Source organism: Lolium perenne, chromosome 3, assembly GCF_019359855.2.
Source record: "Lolium perenne isolate Kyuss_39 chromosome 3, Kyuss_2.0, whole genome shotgun sequence".
In the NCBI taxonomy this organism is placed as follows: Eukaryota; Viridiplantae; Streptophyta; class Magnoliopsida; order Poales; family Poaceae; genus Lolium; species Lolium perenne.
Window position 1 is genome coordinate 23188244 of NC_067246.2, and position 20041 is coordinate 23208284.

The 20041-nt window shown below is 42.9% G+C and overlaps 1 protein-coding gene across 1 annotated transcript; it reads left to right on the forward strand.

The window, feature by feature from the left end:
* The first annotated feature begins 10889 nt into the window (after positions 1–10889).
* On the forward strand, positions 10890–15684 carry LOC127339157 (chitinase CLP-like). Its single transcript, XM_071827107.1, has 2 exons — positions 10890–10904; positions 14694–15684. The coding sequence occupies exons 1-2, from the start codon at positions 10890–10892 to the stop codon at positions 15621–15623; spliced, it is 945 nt and encodes a 314-aa protein (XP_071683208.1). The 3' UTR covers positions 15624–15684.
* The last annotated feature ends 4357 nt before the right edge of the window (positions 15685–20041 follow it).

Genomic DNA, 20041 nt, shown 5'->3' on the forward strand with positions numbered 1-20041 from the left:
GGACACTAGGCACTATGCCCTAACAATCTTATGCTATTACATGACCAATCTCATCCAATCCCTACCATCCCCTTTAGCCTACAGCGGGGGAATTACTCACACATGGATGGGGGAAACATTTCTGGTCAATGGAGAGGCGTCGGTGGTGATGATGGCGATGATCTCCTCCAATTCCCCGTCCCAGCGGAGTGCCAGAACGGAGTTTCTGGTCCCGAGGCGGAGTTTCGCAATGTGGCGGCGTTCTGGAGGGTTTCTGGCGACTTCGACTTCCTCTCTCGCATTTTTAGATCGAAACCTTTAAGTAGTCCAGAGGAGGGCGTCAGAGGGCAGCCGAGGGGGCCACACGCTAGGGCGGCGCGCCCCCCTCCAGGCCGCGCCGGCCTAGCGTCTGGGGGCCCTGGGCCTCCCCCAGGCCTGCCCTTCTGGCTCCATGATTCTTCTGGTAAAATAGGCCCTTTGGTATAAATTCCGAGGATTTTCCCGAAAGTTGAATTTCTGCACAAAAACGAGACACCAGAGCAATTCTGCTGAAAACAGCGTTAGTCCGTGTTAGTTGTATCCAAAATACACAAATTAGAGGCAAAACAATAGCAAAAGTGTTCGGGAAAGTAGATACGTTTTGGACGTATCAACTCCCCCCAAGCTTAGCTTATTGCTTGTCCTCAAGCAATTCAGTTAACAACTGAGTGCGATAAAAGAACTTTCACGAACACATTTATTCATATGATGTAAATATTCTCATGATATGGACAAGTACTTAGGCAATTCATAACAAGATACATGCAAATAAGATCATCCAATAGCTATGTCAATCATGGAAAGGTACCAACAAATCAATAATAAGCATCATGAATCATGTCTATAAGCAGGATTGCAATGTTCATAAAAGGGTATGATAAAGTGGTATCTCGCTTGCCCGTATTTGATCAACAAAACATAAATGCTCAGGCACCTCTGAGGTTCATAGAAAGACTAGAAATAGAGATTGTCAAAGATAAAAGCATCAAAGTTATACCATAGTCAATCATATTTTGGGACAAGCATATTATACTAAGAATGACAGTTGTGCTCTCAAGAAAGTGCTCAAAGAAAGTATGGTGACACAACATGAAAGTAAAAGATTGACCCTTCGCAGAGGGAAGCAGGGATTAACATGCGCTAGAGCTTTTCATTTTTAAAACAGGAGTAAAATTATTTTGAGAGGTGTTTGTTATTGTCAACGAATGGTAATGGGTACACCAACTACCTCGCCAACCAAACTTTCAAGAGCGGATCCCATGAAGGACGTTATTTCTACCAGCAAGGTAGATCATCCCTCTTCTCTTTTGTTTACACACGTACTTTAGTTTTTATTATGAGTGACACTCCCCCAACCTTTGCTTACACAAGCCATGGCTAACCGAATCCTCGGGTGCCTTCCATCAATCTCATACCATGGAGGAGTGTCTATTTGGAAAATTAAGTTGCTTACTGATGAATCAGAGCAAAACATGTGAAGAGAATTATTAATAAAGTTATTAATTGGGGCTGGGCACCCCGTTGCCAGCTCTTATTATCAAAGTCTGTCAAAAGTAAATGACAAGGTTGAAAGATAAACACCACATACTTCCTCATGAGCTATAAAACATTAACACAAATTGAGAAGCATTTTGAAGGTTTAAAGGTAGCGCATGAGAATTTACTTGGAATGGTTTGAAATGCCATGCATAGGTATTTATGGTGGACACTTTGGAACAACTTGGTTTTCAGGGGTTTGGAAGCACGAGCAGCATTCCCTCTCAGTACAAGTGAAGGCTAGCAATAGAATGAGGAGCGACAATTCAAGAGAGCAGTCACTGTCATAATCATGCTTGCGGCAAAATAAATTAACGGAGGCATAAAAGTGATACAAGAACTCTGAAGCAAAGTAAATCATCGAGGCTTAATTGACTTTTGTTCAGTCATATGCATGTGTGAGCATGTGCCAAGTCAGTTCAAATGAATTATTCAGAGGAGGATACCACAATCTCATACCTATTTATGAATAAAACAATGCAAGCAAACATCCATGACATGCTACTCATATTAATAAATTGGAGCTAAACATGAGAGATCATGAGCTACTAGACTTTCTTAAATGACATATACCTCACATGAACCAACTAAGCATGCTCACATGGATGAGTATATGTACAAAAATGAAAACAAATAGAGTTCATACCAGCCTCTCACCACAGTCGAATTGTCGTAGATCGTCATTATTGCCTTTCACTTGTGTAGCTTGAATAATATGAAATGAAAACCACGCTCCAGCCACTGAATACCATTGAACTCATAATGAACTTTACAAAACCAAAGAAGAACATAAAATATTTTTGGTGTTTTCGAATTGGAAACAAGAACAAAAGAAAACAAGCGAACAAAGCAAAATCTTTTTGGATTTTCTTATAGCAAACCAACGATAGCAAATGAAGCAAAGTAAAAGCAAGAAACCAAAATAAGCAAAGGGTGAAGAGAAACAACAGAAATATTTTTGGTCTTTTTGTGTTTTAGGAAAGAAACAAAGCAAAAACTAGAAAATGAAAACTAGAAAAGTCACATAAACACAAAGCAGCAGGAATTCGTCAAACTTGACAGCAGTACAGTAATAGATTTTTAAGAAATTCTTCCGCTGCCCAGCTCGAAAAGTGTTCAACTAATGAAAGTTAGATAACAACCTGGGGAACATGCACAAAAATTGGCTTCGCAAAATAACGTCCTGGCTGTTTTTGAGAATTTTTTTGGTAACAGTCCAAAATCTGTTTTCAATCAGCACTTCCCCAAACATCATCTTCCTCTTATTAGAAAACCACTTCAAGAAGCTAAACAAGTATATACAAGTATCCAGCAATCATAATATGCAAAGAATGAGTGATGCCGGTATACCTCCCCCCAAGCTTAGGCTTTTGGCCTAAGTGGAGCTCAATCCCATGGTGCCCATGAAGTAGCACCTCCGTAGTACGACGAAGATGGATCATATTCCGGGTATGTGCTGGAAGAAGCACCTGGATACGTGATGGTGTAGTCGTAGGAGGGCTCGGCGTCCTCGGAGTCATGCTGCTGGTGGAAGCCCTGTATCTTCATTTTCTCATCCACCTCCTCCTTAGAGCGCGACCATGGTTTCCTGTCAACACTGAACAAATCTGGCTGTGGCAAAGGGATTTCCCTCTCATCCCCGTCAGCAAACAACATTCTATAGACCATATTATCTGAACTAGAGTCAGCTGTAACAAATTGATGGCTCTTCATAGCAGCAATATCAAGCCTTATAGGAGTTAATTGCACATCCGTAGGATCAAGAGGAAGTTCTAGATGTGCTAAAATGTGTGATGCAATAATTCCTCCAAAAATAGGCCCCCTGCTAGACAAGCGGCGAGCAATAAGAGCACCAAGATGATAAGGTGTCTCTCCAGTGAGTGCAGCAATTAAGAAAGCAAGATGATAGCTAGAAATATTGCTAGTGTTCTCCCTACCAAGAATGCTAGTAGCAAGGTAATAAGCAAAATACTTAATGGCGGGGAGTTGGATGTTTCTTATCTTGCCACGCTGAATGGTGCGGCAATCATCATTGGTGTTCTCTCGATAGAGCTCAAGCAAAGCCCTGGGATTGTCCTCAACCCTCTTCGATGTACCTACAGGGGCAATATCCAATGCAACACAAAATTCTTCCAATTTCATAGTAACAGGATTACCATAGATCTTGAATGCAACTGTCGGGTGATAGTGCTTGTTGTTGAACTTGAAGCTCTCAACAAAGATTTTAGTGAGCATGAGGCATTGCTCCCTTTCATCTCCCATATAGGCGGTTAAGCCCGCCTTATCAACGAGGGTCAAGAAATCATTCAGCAACCCTGCATTACTCAAAAAGTCATAACATGGGAAAGATGAAGCGTTAGGGACTCCATTGTCCTCTTCGGGCTCGAAGCTTGGCGCGATGACATCCTCATTATAGGATCGCCTGAATCGAGTGGCGGTCCTAGAGGGCCTTCCCGTGCTTGTCGTCTCTCTCTCAAACACTTCTCCAAAGTTATAATTATCCATCTCCCTTTTCTGAAATTTTCAACAATCAATATAAAATTTGATTTGGTGGCATATAATTGAGGGAAACTACTATAGGAACTTGCTAGAGTGCTAATCATGCATCAAAACTAGTTTTTACAACTTAGAACAAGCATGCAAGCTCACTAAACATGTTATCTACAGCAGCAAAATATTCAAGATATACTCAACCAAACAAAATTCTACTTGGATAATCGGAGGAGTCACATACCGGAGAGCAAATGTGCCAAATTTCAGACAGAAATCTGGGCTGAGCAAAGAGATCGAGAAATCTTGAGCTCTTGAGCAGAAACACGAGTGAGAGAAAGCTGGTGATGGTTTTTTCGGGAGAGAGAAGAGAGTGGGAGGAAAAGATAAAGTAGTGGGGCAAGGGGGAGCCCACACGCCAGGGTGGCGCGCCCCCCTTCCAGGCCGCGCCAGCCTGTGGGGTGCCACCCTGGGGTGCCCCACTGGTCATCCCCAGGTGCTCCCAGGTGCGTCTTCGAAAAATAGGACCAACGGTATAATTTTTGTGAATTTTTGAAAACTTTGAAAAATGCACATTTATGGGTATTAAATTTATTATTACTGGGCGGGAAAAGATTTTGAAATCTTTAATTGATTAAAGAACTTTGCAAAACAAAAGTGCTACAGCAAGTAGAACAAGTGGAGGAAGAAAGAAATGTTGTTTACCTCCTCTATGCATATAAAAAGTATTTGTTAACAAGGTTGATCAAGTCTTGCCACCAAATAAATTTTACATAGCATAAGAAGAAATAAACCTCAAATCAATCATGTTACCTTGAATTGTATTGATATGGATCCAATCATAAGATTTTGATATCCTTCTTTAGGCTCATATATAGGACAATCAATATCTCCAATTTTGATAGTTCTCACATTAGAAATTGTATTAACTCCACATACTTTATCAATCCTCTTGGGAAAATAAACGGTATGCTCCTTGTCATCGACATTGAAAGTAACTTTTCCTTTATTGCAATCAATAACGGCCCCTGCGGTGTTAAGAAAAGGTCTCCCAAGAATAATAGACATATTATCATCTTCAGGCATTTCCAACACAACAAAATCAGTTAATATCAAGCAGTTATTAGTAACTTGAACAGGAACATCCTCACATATACCAACAGGAATAGCAGTACATTTATCAGCCATTTGCAAAGATATATCAGTCGGTATCAACTTATCTAAATAAAGTCTCTTGTAAAGAGAAAAACGCATAACACTAACACCGGCTCCCAAATCACATAGAGCAGTTCTAACATAGTTATTCTTAATAGAACAAGGAATAGTCGGTATACCTGGGTCGCCCAACTTCTTTGGAACTTTGCCATTGAAAGAGTAATTAGCAAGCATAGAGGAAATCTCCTCATTAGGAATTTTCCTTTTGTTAGAGACAATATCTTTCATATACTTTGAATAAGGAGGCAATTTAATAGCATCAGTCAAAGGGATTTGCAAGAATAAAGGTTTCATCCAATCGCAAAATTTATTATAATGTTCTTCTTCCTTTGATTTTAGTTTCTTAGCAGGAAAAGGCATTTGCTTTTGTACCCAAGGTTCTCTTTCATTACCATGTTTCTTAGCAATAAAATCTTCTTTAGTATACTTTTTATTTTTAGCATGCTTTTCAGGTTCATCTTCAACCTCTTCTTTATCAGAAGCATCATTCTTATCATTATCATTATCATGTTCATTACCACTTTCAGTTTCAGCATCAGAAATAGAAATACTATTAGGATCATTAACAGGTTCAGAGGATTCTACAACATTTTTATGTTTCTTCTTCTTTTTCTTAGAAGGAGCACTAGGTTCTATTCGTTGAGAATTTTGGTTCAACTCTTTTGGGATGCCCTTCAGGATATAGAGGATCCTGGGTAGAGACACTGCCTCTAGTTGTTACTTCATAAGCATGTTTCTCTTTAGAATTATTTTTTAACAAGTCATTTTGCACTTTAGTGAGTTGATCAATTTGAGTTTGAACCATTTGAAAATGTTTAACAAGCATCTTAACATAATTGGAGGTTTCTCTCCACAATATCATGCAAATTGCTAATAGCTTGAGAATTTTCCATTAAATGATTCTCTACTCTCATATTAAAATTTTCTTGCTTAACAATATAATTATCAAACTCATCTAAGCATTGAGCAGGAGGTATTGAATATGGAACATCTTCCCTAGTAAAGCGTTGAAGAGAGTTTACCTCAATCATGGATGAAGGGGGAATTATCTTACATAAATCTTCTATGGGAGGTAAGTTCTTCACATCTTCAGATTTAATACCTTTCTCCTTAAGAGATTTCATGGCTTCCCTCATATCTTCATCATTTAATTTAATCAAACCCCTCTTCTTCAATATTGGCGTCGGAGTTGGTTCAGGTGTAGTCCAATCATCATGATTCCGGCCTATTTTAGCCAATAATTCTTCAGCTTCGTCTGGAGTTCTTTTCCTGAAAACACAACCAGCACAACTATCCAAATATGCTCTAGACTCAACGGTTAGTCCACTATAGAATATATCAAGTAAATCATGCTTTTCCAAATCATGTCCAGGTCGAGCTCTGATAAGAGAGCAAAATCTCGCCCAAGCTTCAGGCAATTTCTCTCCATCTTCCTAGTCAAAGCTATAAATTTTCTGTAAAGCAGCATGTTGAGCACTAGCAGGAAAGTATTTCCGAAAGAAAACATCAAGCAAATCACCTGGACTAGTAATAGAACCAGGAGGCAAATTTTTATACCAAGTTTTAGCGTCATCCTTTAATGAGAAAGGAAAAATTTTAGCAACAAAATAAGTGCGCATCTTGACATCATCAGAAAACAAGCTACTCATAGAAGAGAGTTCATTCATGTGTTCTACAGCACTTTCTTTTTCAGTACCACAAAAGGGTGTTTTCTCAACAATAGCTATATGAGATAGATCAAGAGAAAAAGCATAATCTTTATCCTTAATGTTTATAGGAGATGTGGCAAATTTAGGATCAGGAGATAGCATATATCTAACAGTATGTTGTGCGAGAAACTTTTTAATTTTTCTTGCATCAGTGATAGCATTGCATTTATCAATAAAATCATCATTAAGCTCTACATAATCCTCATCAGGATTATCACTAGAATAATCAACAGACTCAGGTGAATTAACAGGTGTAGCAGCATTTTCATTAGGAGTTTCAGCATTTTCAATTTGTCTAGACCTAGCAATTGTAGCATCTAGAAAAGATCCCAATGAACCACTATCATCAAGCACAGCAGAAACATCATCAATATTATGAGCATTTTCAGATTCAGCAGAAGTACCAGCAAGTGAAGCTTGCGGTGGTGAAACAAGTTGACTTATCACAGATGGTGAATCAAGAGCAGCAGAGGTACTCAGAGTTGTACCTTTTCTTGTAGTGGATGGTAATATGGCGACTTTAGAATCGCGAGATTTACCCATGATGGAGAATTTGCAGCGAACAATATCAATCCAAGTGAACTTCCAAATAAAGCTATGCTCCCCGGCAACGGCGCCAGAAAATAGTCTTGATGACCCACAAGTATAGGGGTTCGCAACAGTCTTCGAGGGAAGTAAAACCCAATTTATTGATTCGACACAAGGGGAGACAAAGAATACTTGAAAGCCTTAACAGCGGAGTTGTCAATTCAGCTGCACCTGGAAACAGACTTGCTCGCAAGAGTTTATCAGTAGTAACAATTTATAGCAGTAGCAGTAGTGAAATAACAGCAGCAGTGGAACAAAGACAGCAGTAGTGATTTCCAGAGCCTCTACTAATAATGGATGAGGTAAATCAAAGAAGGGAATTTGCAGATAATAATAATATGGTGTCCAAGTACTAAGCAATCCATAGGCATGTGTTCCGTATATAGTCGTACGTGCTCGCAATGAGAAACTTGCACAACATCTTTTGTCCTACCTGCCGGTGGCAGCCGGGCCTCTAGGGAATCTACTAGATATTAAGGTACTCCTTTTAATAAAGTACCGGAGCAAAGCATTAACATTCTGTGAACACATGTGATCCTCACATCACCGCCTTCCCCTCCGGTTGTCCCGATTTCTGTCACTTCGGGGCCTCGGGTTCCGGACAGCGACATGTGTATACAACTTGCAGGTAAGATCATAAAATAATGCATATCATCATGAAACAATAACATGTTCAGATCTGAGATCATGGCACTCGGGCCCTAGTGACAAGCATTAAGCATAACAAGTTGCAACAATATCATCAAAGTACCAATTACGGACACTAGGCACTATGCCCTAACAATCTTATGCTATTACATGACCAATCTCATCCAATCCCTACCATCCCCTTCAGCCTACAGCGGGGGAATTACTCACACATGGATGGGAGAAACATTGCTGGTCGATGGAGAGCCGTCGGTGGTGATGATGGCGATGATCTCCTCCAATTCCCCGTCCCGGTGGAGTGCCAGAACGGAGTTTCTGGTCCCGAGACGGAGTTTCGCGATGTGGCGGCGTTCTGGAGGGTTTCTGGCGACTTCGACTTCCTCTCTCGCGTTTTTAGATCGAAACCTTTAAGTAGTCCAGAGGAGGGCGTCAGAGGGCAGCCGAGGGGGCCACACGCTAGGGCGGCGCGCCCCCCCCCCCTCCAGGCCGCGCCGGCCTAGCGTCTGGGGGCCCTGGGCCTCCCCCAGGCCTGCCCTTCTGGCTCCGTGATTCTTCTGGTAAAATAGGCCCTTTGGTATAAATTCCGAGGATTTTCCCAAAAGTTGAATTTATGCACAAAAACGAGACACCAGAGCAATTCTGCTGAAAACAGCGTTAGTCCGTGTTAGTTGTATCCAAAATACACAAATTAGAGGCAAAACAGTAGCAAAAGTGTTCGGGAAAGTAGATACGTTTTGGACGTATCACAGATCTTTATAAAAGTCTGTAGCTACTTTGAGCATTTCCTTAGACTCAGTTACAGGGCCATCAGGGCCATCTAAGACATGAATGTATTTTTTCCTCCTTCTCTGATTGGCCACAGCATGGAAATATGCTGTATTTCTATCTCCCTCTAATATATTCCTATCTCTAGATCTCTGCCTAGCTTTAGTCTCCTCAAGGATCCAAAAAGAATTCAACTCTCTAAGAATGAAATCCCATCTCTCCCTCTCAATCTGAGAAAGGACACAGGTTTCAGATTTAATGTCAAGAACATCATATTCTTTCATAAGTTCTTTCTTCTGTTTTCTAGCTGCAGCCTCATAATTACTGCTCCACCCTTTAGCTAATCTCCTAAACAGCCTAAGTTTTTGTTGCCAGACATCAACTACATTGTTATTATCAACCTCTAAGCTCCAAGCTCTATTTACCAAAACAGCAAAATCAGGGATAGCTAACCACCATTTCTCAAGTTTAAAACCTCCTTTTTTTGGAATTCTGCTCTCACCAGAATCCCAAACAAGAGGGGTATGATCACTACCTGATCTAGATAACACTTTAGTACTAGCTAGAGGGAAGGAACTATCAAAGGAAATGGAACAGAAGATCCTGTCAAGTTTACACATAACAGGATTCTCTTGATTATTCCCCCAAGTATAACTCCTACCAGAGACACCTATCTCCATAAGGGCCCACATTTCTATCCAGGCATTAAACTTATCAGCCCATTTGAAATCTATATTACCATTATTCTTATCTTCAACAAATCTAACTAGGTTAAAATCACCACCTATCAGCACAGGCCCTTCCCAATTAAGACAGAGTTCATGAAGTTCAGAAATAAACTCCTGTTTCCTCTCCTCATAGCCAGAGCCATAGACTGTAGTAATTCTACAAATAAAATCATTCCTCCTATTTTTAACTACAGCACTCACAGAGAAAGTTTTAATTTCCCAGGCTAAAACCTCTAAGAGATCAGCATTAATGCCTACTAAGATACGACCAGCAGAGCCTATTGCAGGTAGTAAATTCCAGAAAAAAGTTCTATTTCCTAGAAGGTTTTTCAGAAAGGAGTTACTAAATTCTCCTTTTTTTAGTTTCCTGAAAGCCAATGTAATCTAAATTCAAAGGCACTAAGTTATCATTAATGAAAAGCTGCCTACCAGGGGTGGAAATGCCCCTACTATTCCAAAAAGCACATATCATGGATAAAACTTCTTGGGGTGCTTGCCCCGAGATTTCCTAATAACATCTATCCATTCTTCAGCAAGTTCCTTTTGCTGGTCCTTATCAGACAAGGAAGCAGCTCTAGGGGAGGAACAAGCTGAATGCATGCTATCAGATTCTACTTCTAAGTTGATACCAACTACTTTGGCAACATTATCTAATTCATCAACATGTAAAACATTAAAAGGATTGTTAGACATTATACCTTTCATCCTTGGAATCTCCAGGTTGTTAATCTTCTTCATCTCCTGTGCTTTCTCCATGATGTTCTTGGATCTGTCAATCCTGTTGCTCTGCCTAACAGGTTGCACAGGTCCCCACTTGGATATTCTTTTTGCTGGCTGCTTTTCAGTCACTTGATCAGCAGATATGAAGGGAAGCTCTACCTCTGGCATGATATCATCAGTTAGCTCCATTGCCTGATCATCATCTTCAGGGGCAGGCTCTTCAAACTGGTTGGTCAGATTACCTTTAAGCATTTTCTCACTGTACCAGAACTTCTTCACTTCCTCACTTGCAGTATTAGAGACTGGAGTCTTGTCCCACACAAAGGCACCCTCTTGATCAACTAGCCCTCTCTGGAGAAGCTTCTGGTAAACATCAGCAGCACTTGACTCTGGAGGAGCACAATTCTCTCCAAGAGGAGCTTCCATCACTTGATCTTTCTGGGAATATTGGTCATTGGTAGAGGCTTGATGAATGTTCCTGATACGCGTACAACACGCGACCGTTGGGAACCCCAAGAGGAAGGTGTGATGCGTACAGCGGCAAGTTTTCCCTCAGTATGAAACCAAGGTTTATCGAACCAGTAGGAGCCAAGAAGCACGTTGAAGGTTAATGGCGGCGAGATGTAGTGCGGCGCAACACCAGGGATTCCGGCGCCAACGTGGAACCTGCACAACACAACCAAAGTACTTTGTCCCAACGTAACAGTGAGGTTGTCAATCTCACCGGCTTAATGTAACAAATGATTAGATGTATAGTGTGGATGATGATTGTTTGCAGAAAACAGTAGAACAATTGCAGTAGATTGTATTTCAGATGTAAAGAATGGACCGGGGTCCACAGTTCACTAGTGGTGTCTCTCCCATAAGAATAAGCATGTTGGGTGAACAAATTACAGTTGGGCAATTGACAAATAGAGAGGGCATGACCATGCACATACATGATATGATGAGTATTGTGAGATTTAATTGGGCATTATGACAAAGTACATAGACCGCTATCCAGCATGCATCTATGCCTAAAAAGTCCACCTTCAGGTTATCATCCGAACCCCTTCCAGTATTAAGTTGCAAACAACAGACAATTGCATTAAGTATGGTGCGTAATGTAATCAATAACTACATCCTCGGACATAGCATCAATGTTTTATCCCTAGTGGCAATAGCACATCCATAACCTTAGGGGTTTCTGTCACTCCCCCAGATTCACGGAGACATGAACCCACTATCGAGCATAAATACTCCCTCTTGGAGTTAAGAGTAAAAAACTTGGCCAGAGCCTCTACTAATAACGGAGAGCATGCAAGATCATAAACAACACATAGACATAAATTGATAATCAACATAACATAGTATTCTCTATCCATCGGATCCCAACAAACACAACATATAGCATTACAGATAGATGATCTTGATCATGTTAGGCAGCTCACAAGATCCGACAATGAAGCACATAAGGAGAAGACAACCATCTAGCTACTGCTATGGACCCATAGTCCAGGGGTAGACTACTCACTCATCACTCCGGAGGCGACCATGGCGGTGTAGAGTCCTCCGGGAGATGATTCCCCTCTCCGGCAGGGTGCCGGAGGCGATCTCCTGAATCCCCCGAGATGGGATTGGCGGCGGCGGCGTCTCTGGAAGGTTTTCCGTATCGTGGCTCTCGATCGGGGGTTTCGCGACGAAGGCTATAAGTAGGCGGAGGAGATAGGTCAGGGGGCCACACGAGGGCCCCACACGCTAGGCCGGCGCGGCCAGGGCTTGGGCCGCGCCGCCCTAGTGTGTCGCCAGCTCGTGGCCCCACTTCGTATCATCTTCGGTCTTCTGGAAGCTTCGTGTGAAAATAGGCCCCTGGGCGTTGATTTCGTCCAATTCCGAGAATATTTCCTTACTAGGATTTCTGAAACCAAAAACAGCAGAAAATAGCAACTGGCTCTTCGGCATCTCGTTAATAGGTTAGTGCCGGAAAATGCATAAATATGACATAAAGTATGCATTAAACATGTAGATATCATCAATAATGTGGCATGGAACATAAGAAATTATCGATACGTCGGAGACGTATCAGCATCCCCAAGCTTAGTTTCTGCTCGTCCCGAGCAGGTAAATGATAACAAAGATAATTTCTGGAGTGACATGCCATCATAACCTTGATCATACTATTGTAAGCACATGTAATGAATGCAGCGATCAAAACAATGGTAATGCAATGAGTAAACAATTGAATCATATAGCAAAGACTTTTCATGAATAGTACTTTCAAGACAAGCATCAATAAGTCTTGCATAAGAGTTAACTCATAAAGCAATAATTCAAAGTAAAGGTATTGAAGCAACACAAAGGAAGATTAAGTTTCAGCAGTTGCTTTCAACTTATAACATGTATATCTCATGGATAGTTGTCAATGTAAAGTAATATAACAAGTGCAATATGCAAATATGTAGGAATCAATGCACAGTTCACACAAGTGTTTGCTTCTTGGGGTGGAGAGAAATAGGTGAACTGACTCAACATAAAAGTAAAAGAAAGGCCCTTCGCAGAGGGAAGCATTGATTGCTATATTTGTGCTAGAGCTTTGATTTTGAAAACAAGAAACAATTTTGTCAACGGTAGTAATAAAGCATATGTGTTATGTAAATTATATCTTACAAGTTGCAAGCCTCATGCATAGTGTACTAATAGTGCCCGCACCTTGTCCTAATTAGCTTGGATTACCGGGATTATCATCGCAATGCACATGTTTTAACCAAGTGTCACAAAGGGGTACCTCTATGCCGCCTGTACAAAGGTCTAAGGAGAAAGCTCGCATCGGATTTCTCGCTATTGATTATTCTCAACTTAGACATCCATACCGGGACAACATAGACAACAGATAATGGACTCCTCTTTAATGCATAAGCATGTAGAAACAATTAATGTTCTCATATGAGATTGAGGATATATGTCCAAAATAGAAACTTCCACCATGGTTCATGGCTTTAGTTAGCGGCCCAATGTTCTTCTCTAACAATATGCATGCTCTAACCATTAAATAAGTGGTAAATCTCCCTTACTTCAGACAAGACGGACATGCATAGCAACTCACATGATATTCAACAAAGAGTAGTTGATGGCGTTCCCAGGAACATGGTTATCGCACAACAAGCAACTTAATAAGAGATAAAGTGCATAAGTACATATTCAATACCACAATAGTTTTTAGGCTATTTGTCCCATGAGCTATATATTGTAAAGGTAGAGGATTAGAAATTTAAAGGTAGCACTCAAGCAATTTACTTTGGAATGGCGGAGAAATACCATGTAGTAGGTAGGTATGGTGGACACAAATGGCATAGTGGTTGGCTCGAGGATTTTGGATGCATGAGAAGTATTCCCTCTCGATACAAGGTTTAGGCTAGCAAGGTTATTTGAAACAAACACAAGGATGAAGAGGTGCAGCAAAACTCACATAAAAGACATATTGTAAACATTATAAGACTCTACACCGTCTTCCTTGTTGTTCAAACTCAATACTAGAAATTATCTAGACTTTAGAGAGACCAAATATGCAAACCAAATTTTAGCAAGCTCTATGTATTTCTTCATTAATAGGTGCAAAGTATATGATGCAAGAGCTTAAACATGAGCACAACAATTGCCAAGTATCACATTATCCAAGACATTTTAGCAATTACTACATGTATCATTTTCCAATTCCAACCATATAACAATTTAACGAAGAAGAAACTTCGCCATGAATACTATGAGTAAAGCCTAAGGACATATTTGTCCATATGCAACAGCGGAGCGTGTCTCTCTCCCACACAATAAATGCTAGGATCCATTTTATTCAAACAAAACAAAAACAAAAACAAACCGATGCTCCAAGCAAAGTACATAAGATGTGATGGAATAAAAATATAGTTTCAGGGGAGGAACCTGATAATGTTGTCGATGAAGAAGGGGATGCCTTGGGCATCCCCAAGCTTAGACGCTTGAGTCTTCTTGATATATGCAGGGGTGAACCACCGGGGCATCCCCAAGCTTAGAGCTTTCACTCTCCTTGATCATATTGTATCATCTCCCTCTCTTGATCCTTGAAAACTTCCTCCACACCAAACTCAAAACAACTCATTAGAGGGTTAGTGCACAATCAAAATATACATGTTCAGAGGTGACATAATCATTCTTAACACTTCTGGACATTGCACAAAGCTACTGAAAGTCAATGGAATCGAAAAATCCATCAAGCATATCAAAACAGGCAATGCGAAATAAAAGGCAGAATCTGTCAAAACAGAACAGTGCCAACCCGCTGTCCCCGGTCTCCTTCGCCAACACCACCACGACTCCGTGCAGCAGCGGGACCACCACGACCGTGACGCTCTCCGCCAACACCACCAACGGTGCCAACCCGCTGTCCCCGGTCTCCTTCGCCGCCACCGCCACCTGCGCGGCGGCTCCGTCCGGTACCGCCGCCGTCGCGGGGCTCGGGCGCTCCAGCGCTTCGTTCCCGGCGCGGGTCGCCAGCACGCAGAAGGTGGCCAACTCCTTCGCGCTCTGCCTCCCGAGCGACGGCAGGACCGGGTTCAGCGGCAACGGCGTGGGCGCGGCCATCTTCGGCGGCGGCCCGTTCTACCTCGCCCCGCCCGCCGACCGCGAGGCCATCACCACGCTCCTCTCCGACCCGGTCCCGCTCCGCCAGCCCTTCGCCGGGAACCCCGGCTACTTCGTCACGGCCACCGGCGGCATCGCCATCGACGGCTCCGTCGCCGCCGCCGGCCCGCTCGTCGTCGGCCTCTCCACCACCGTCACCTACACGCAGCTCCGCGCCAACGTGTACAGCCGCGTCATCGCGGCCTTCGACCGCGCGCTGGGCCAGACCGCCAAGGTCGCCGCCGTGGCACCGTTCGAGCTCTGCTACGACGCGTCCAAGCTCGGCTCGTCACTGTCGGGCTACTCCGTGCCGCAGGTGGACGTGCTGCTCGAGGGCGGGACCAACTTCACGGTGGTCGGCGGCAACTCCATGGCGCAGGTGAACACCAACACGGCGTGCTTCGCGTTCCTCAAGGCGGCGACCACCACGGGGCCGCCGGTGCTCATTGGAGGGTTCCAGCTCGAGAACAGGCTCGTGGCGCTCGACAACGCCAAGCAGCAGCTCAGCTTCACCGGCTACCTCCCCGCCAGAGGCTTCTCATGCAGCAACTTCAACTTCACCAGGGCGGGCTAGCTAGCTAGTCTACACTCGTACAGTGATCCACGTCCTTTACATGATTATTAGACCTGGTGCTTGCATATGGTGTGTTAAAATAAAGGAAATAAATTAAATCTGATATGGACTATTAACAAGACATCTTTATTTGTTGTTGGTAAGATTTAGTAACATTCGCGCCAAATCATTCTACGTACGCGATCACGATCTCTTTAAATGAAGTAGCGGCGGTGGTCATGGCATCATCTTTGGTTGATTGAAAATGTCCGCGAAACCAAGTAATGGTTTCGTGTATCACTACCGAAAATCGCATCTTTGGCGCCCCTAACACTCTTTGCCGAGTGTCAAAAAACCGAGCACTCAGCAAAGAGGATATCCCCCCTACCAGAAGCGGAACACTTGAAAGTAAATGTATACGACAAAGGCAATCTTTTTCGAGCACGAACACTTTGCAAAAAAGCACGATACGGAGAACCCCACAGAATACACTCGGCAATGGCCATCTTTACCGAGTATCTAATTTTGACCCTCGTCAAGGCCAAGGATCGCGCACCAAACCAACTGTCGAAACGTTTGGGAGTTCTCACCAAATCTTTGTTGTGTGCCACATTTTGACACTTGGCAAAGATGTTTTGCCTCGTGTCTTTCCCATTAATCTCAGCAGACATGCTTTTCCAAGTGCCACACTTGGCAATGCTATCCCTCCATTTATTTTGCCAAATACAAGTAACGTAAGGATTTATTAAGGGTGCCATGCTGTTTTCTAGAAGAACTGGATCCTACACCCTAATGAATTATGGACATTACCCTCAACCAACGATGGAGGCTACTGGGAAAAAGCAGGAATAACATGTGTGTGCAAAAGTTAGTGGATCTTGCGGGTCATACCTTGGCTTTGCATGTTCCTATGAACTAACCAAACATATATCAAGGTAAAAAAATCTATGGTCCAACCGTTGTTTAGAGAATCTAAGAGATGTAGCCAGGGATGTGCCCGTGGGATGGAGTTCCGCGCCATACCGCGCTTCCGAGGGTACAAATCCCCCAAATCTTGCATGTAGCCCAAATATGTATATACAATATGGAAAAGTATATCCAGGTCAGTCTCGAGGGATCAAAGTAAGTGATTCTCTCTTGACTTCTCATTGTACAAGATATTGATGTTAGCTTTCCATTTTGCAACATATTGATCTTGTCTTTCAAATATGTAGGTGAAATGATCACTCCACACATTTTTCTATACAAGCAACAAAAACATAGCATCTCCATAATGATGATGGTGTGGACTCACGAAAATCTATGTGCTTAATGTTGTAGAGTTCTTCCATTTAGCGGGAGTTATACCGCATATACATCCTCAAGAGATGAAGCAAAGGGACCGTGTGGATCCTAATGTTTTCCAAACACAAATGAAGAAACACATATGTGTCCATGTGTGGAAGAAAGGTTACGATACAAAGTAAATATCTTAGGGAACCCTTTATTTTGAAAAGAGCGTGGTTGGGTAGTGGGGGCAAAGGCCCCTCCACACCTCACCTTCGCCTCTACACCCACATATTTATTACCAAGGCCTGGAATGAAGATAAATTAGGCTGAAGTAGTAGTCAACACCCACTTGGGAAGCTAGTCACCACCGTATATGAACTTGCCTGTTGTGAACTATTTTTGTTCCTAGTCGAACTGGATGACGTTGAACCTATTCCAGTTTAATTGCGAACGGTACGGTTGAAAATGGTGTTTTTGATGCATGTTATGCAACGGATGAAGCCCGGTGATCACATGGGTACGTGAGCACGCGGTGAGAGACTGACACGTGTCTAATGGTGTTAGTTGTCCGTGAGATGACATTTCGCATAAAAAAATCGCTAAATTTAACTTGGCTCCACGTGTTCACACGTGAAGGAATCCTGTAGCGTCACATGCCTCGTGATCTCCTTTCCCCTCTCTCAATCCCACACACACAAACTACACGAAAAAAATCAATCAGAGCAGAGGGATGCAAGGACTACGAGATACTAGATAGAGTCACGATGATGGGTCACCTGCTAGATGATTGTTGCCGCCCGCTAAGCACACTTGCCTCCGACCATGGCACCATGGCTTCGCCTCTGGAACACCATGGCCAAGCGCCCACCTCATCCAAAGTGCCATGCGTGATGAAGCCTCTGACCATGGCACCAGTACATAGGAAGTACATGGACGGGAAGAAACCTCCATGGCGGCCGGCAGGCCGGTAACCATGCTCGCCTGCGACCAAGTCACCATGGCCGCTTCCTCCAGAGCATCATGGCCGCCGCCCTCCTCTCCTCGACAAAGTCAAAGTCTAAGTCACTTGTCACGCGCTAGCCGACGCGCGGCAGGCCAGCCATGGTCTTATACTTATAGAGAAGGCGTAGCTGGAGGGAAACAGAAAAGCAGGTGGGAAATCTAACCAGTGCTTCTTGGGAGAACAATGGCAGGGGAAAAATCGAGGAGGCATGGCGATGATTTGTTTCTATTAATAGCTGCATAGCCCGGACTCTCCTCCGTCTCATAACTGCTTTGCATTCCAAAAAAGAAACTCTCCATATTTCTAGCAAATCTAGTACTCCGTATCAGCAAGGCGATGGGACTCATAGTCTCCCGTTTGGGGCCCCTCCTAAGATTTTGCCATGTCCCGAGCAGCACACATCTCATAGCAGGATCAGCAGCTTTGAAAACCCTTATCACTTGATATATATCGTGGTACGTGGAGATACTAGATAGCCGTATTTTATACATGTTCGATATGTACTGGTACGTGGAGATAGCCGTATTTTTTGCCTGTTTGATATGTAATTGTAGAGATAGCCGTATGTCATACTTGTTTGTACTAGTACCCCTTGGTTTGTATCGAACAGGAGGACATCCATCACGCGTCTCTAAAAACCGTCAATGAGGCCCTTCCTTTTGATCTCATTCGCCGCCACGACCTCCATCTTGGTCGGTGATGGTGAGTTGGAGCTCGTGGCGGCTTTTCTTCTCCACTTCCTCGCTGCTCGGAAACACTCGACCGTTCTTCGTTCCACAAGAAGGCCGCAGCGACGAGCCATGGATCAGGGCTATTTGTAGAGCTACTTTATGAATATCCATGTGAATCTTCAAAATGCCAACTGTGCACAATATCTCATCGTATTGTCATTTTGTTAAATGATTTTGGTTGGTGTTAACAGTCCCGTTAGGAAAATAAATACTAGATTATGCAGGCATCTTGTACATCAGAAGCAGAATCTAATGAATCTTTCACCAGTGGTGGAGGTGAGCACAATGGCGCCATCAACGTACATGACGGCCAAGCTCGCTGCAGGTCATGTGATGTGCATGGCCGAGCTTGCTACCGGTCCTGTGATATCCATGGCCGAGCTCGCTGCCATCCTCCTCTTCACTGGGGCTACAAACGAAGATGTACTACAAGGACATGTCCGTCGATGATTACAACTCAAATCAACTACATATATGTTGCAAACGGAATTCATGGGTACAATGGATATTAATAGTCCATACTTGTATGTATCAAAATATTAGTGGGGTTCAGAGCTGCGAGATATGTGCTGCAAGAAACGTGGCAAAATCCTAGGACGGCCCCCAAGCGGGATACCATGAGGTCCAGCCCCATAGATTTTTTTTTCCCTTGAGCAAGGCCACATAGTTATCTCTTTCATGTTTATTTCCCGTTGTAACTCCTCCAACGGTCAACACCATATAAACAAGCATGTTAAAACAAACACCATCTAAACAAGGCAACCCTTAATTTTAGCGAGTCTGCACCATGCCATCCTCTTCCCCTTACATGAGCAGGGATGTCGACGAGAAACCCAGTGAGGAGCCATTCCTGTTGGCAAAGGTGTCGCTCGCACGATTGAATCGACTCACCAAAGCCTAAATTAGCTTCATCTGGCAAAAAGTCTAGCACTGCTTCATCACAACTTATCCCAATGTTACTAGCCAATTACAACCAACCAAAGTACAAGCTAGATTTCTCCCAGTGAAATCAATCAATTATTAGATACATATCTGCAAGCACACCAACTAGTACTCCCTTGCCAGCCACATGCCAGTATCCAAGACCACTCAACCTACTTTTACAAAATTTTGACAAACTCCCATTTTTCTGGACATATTGATCACATCAAAAATAAATGGATAATAAAAGAAGAATAAGTGCAAACATCACAACTCCATCAGCGCGAGAAAATTACATCAGCTAGTACATGTTCTAGAATACTGGTGTTTCCATCAGCCTTGGAACGATTTTAACCATAACCTTCATATTATTAGGGATTATATCTGAGTTTGCAGTCACACTAGTGCATGTTATGTGTATGAGATATATACGATAGATGAGAACATGCCAGCATACATATATAGGCTTGCTTGCAAATCTACAATGCCTAGCCTAGCTTCTTTTCCACGGCAGG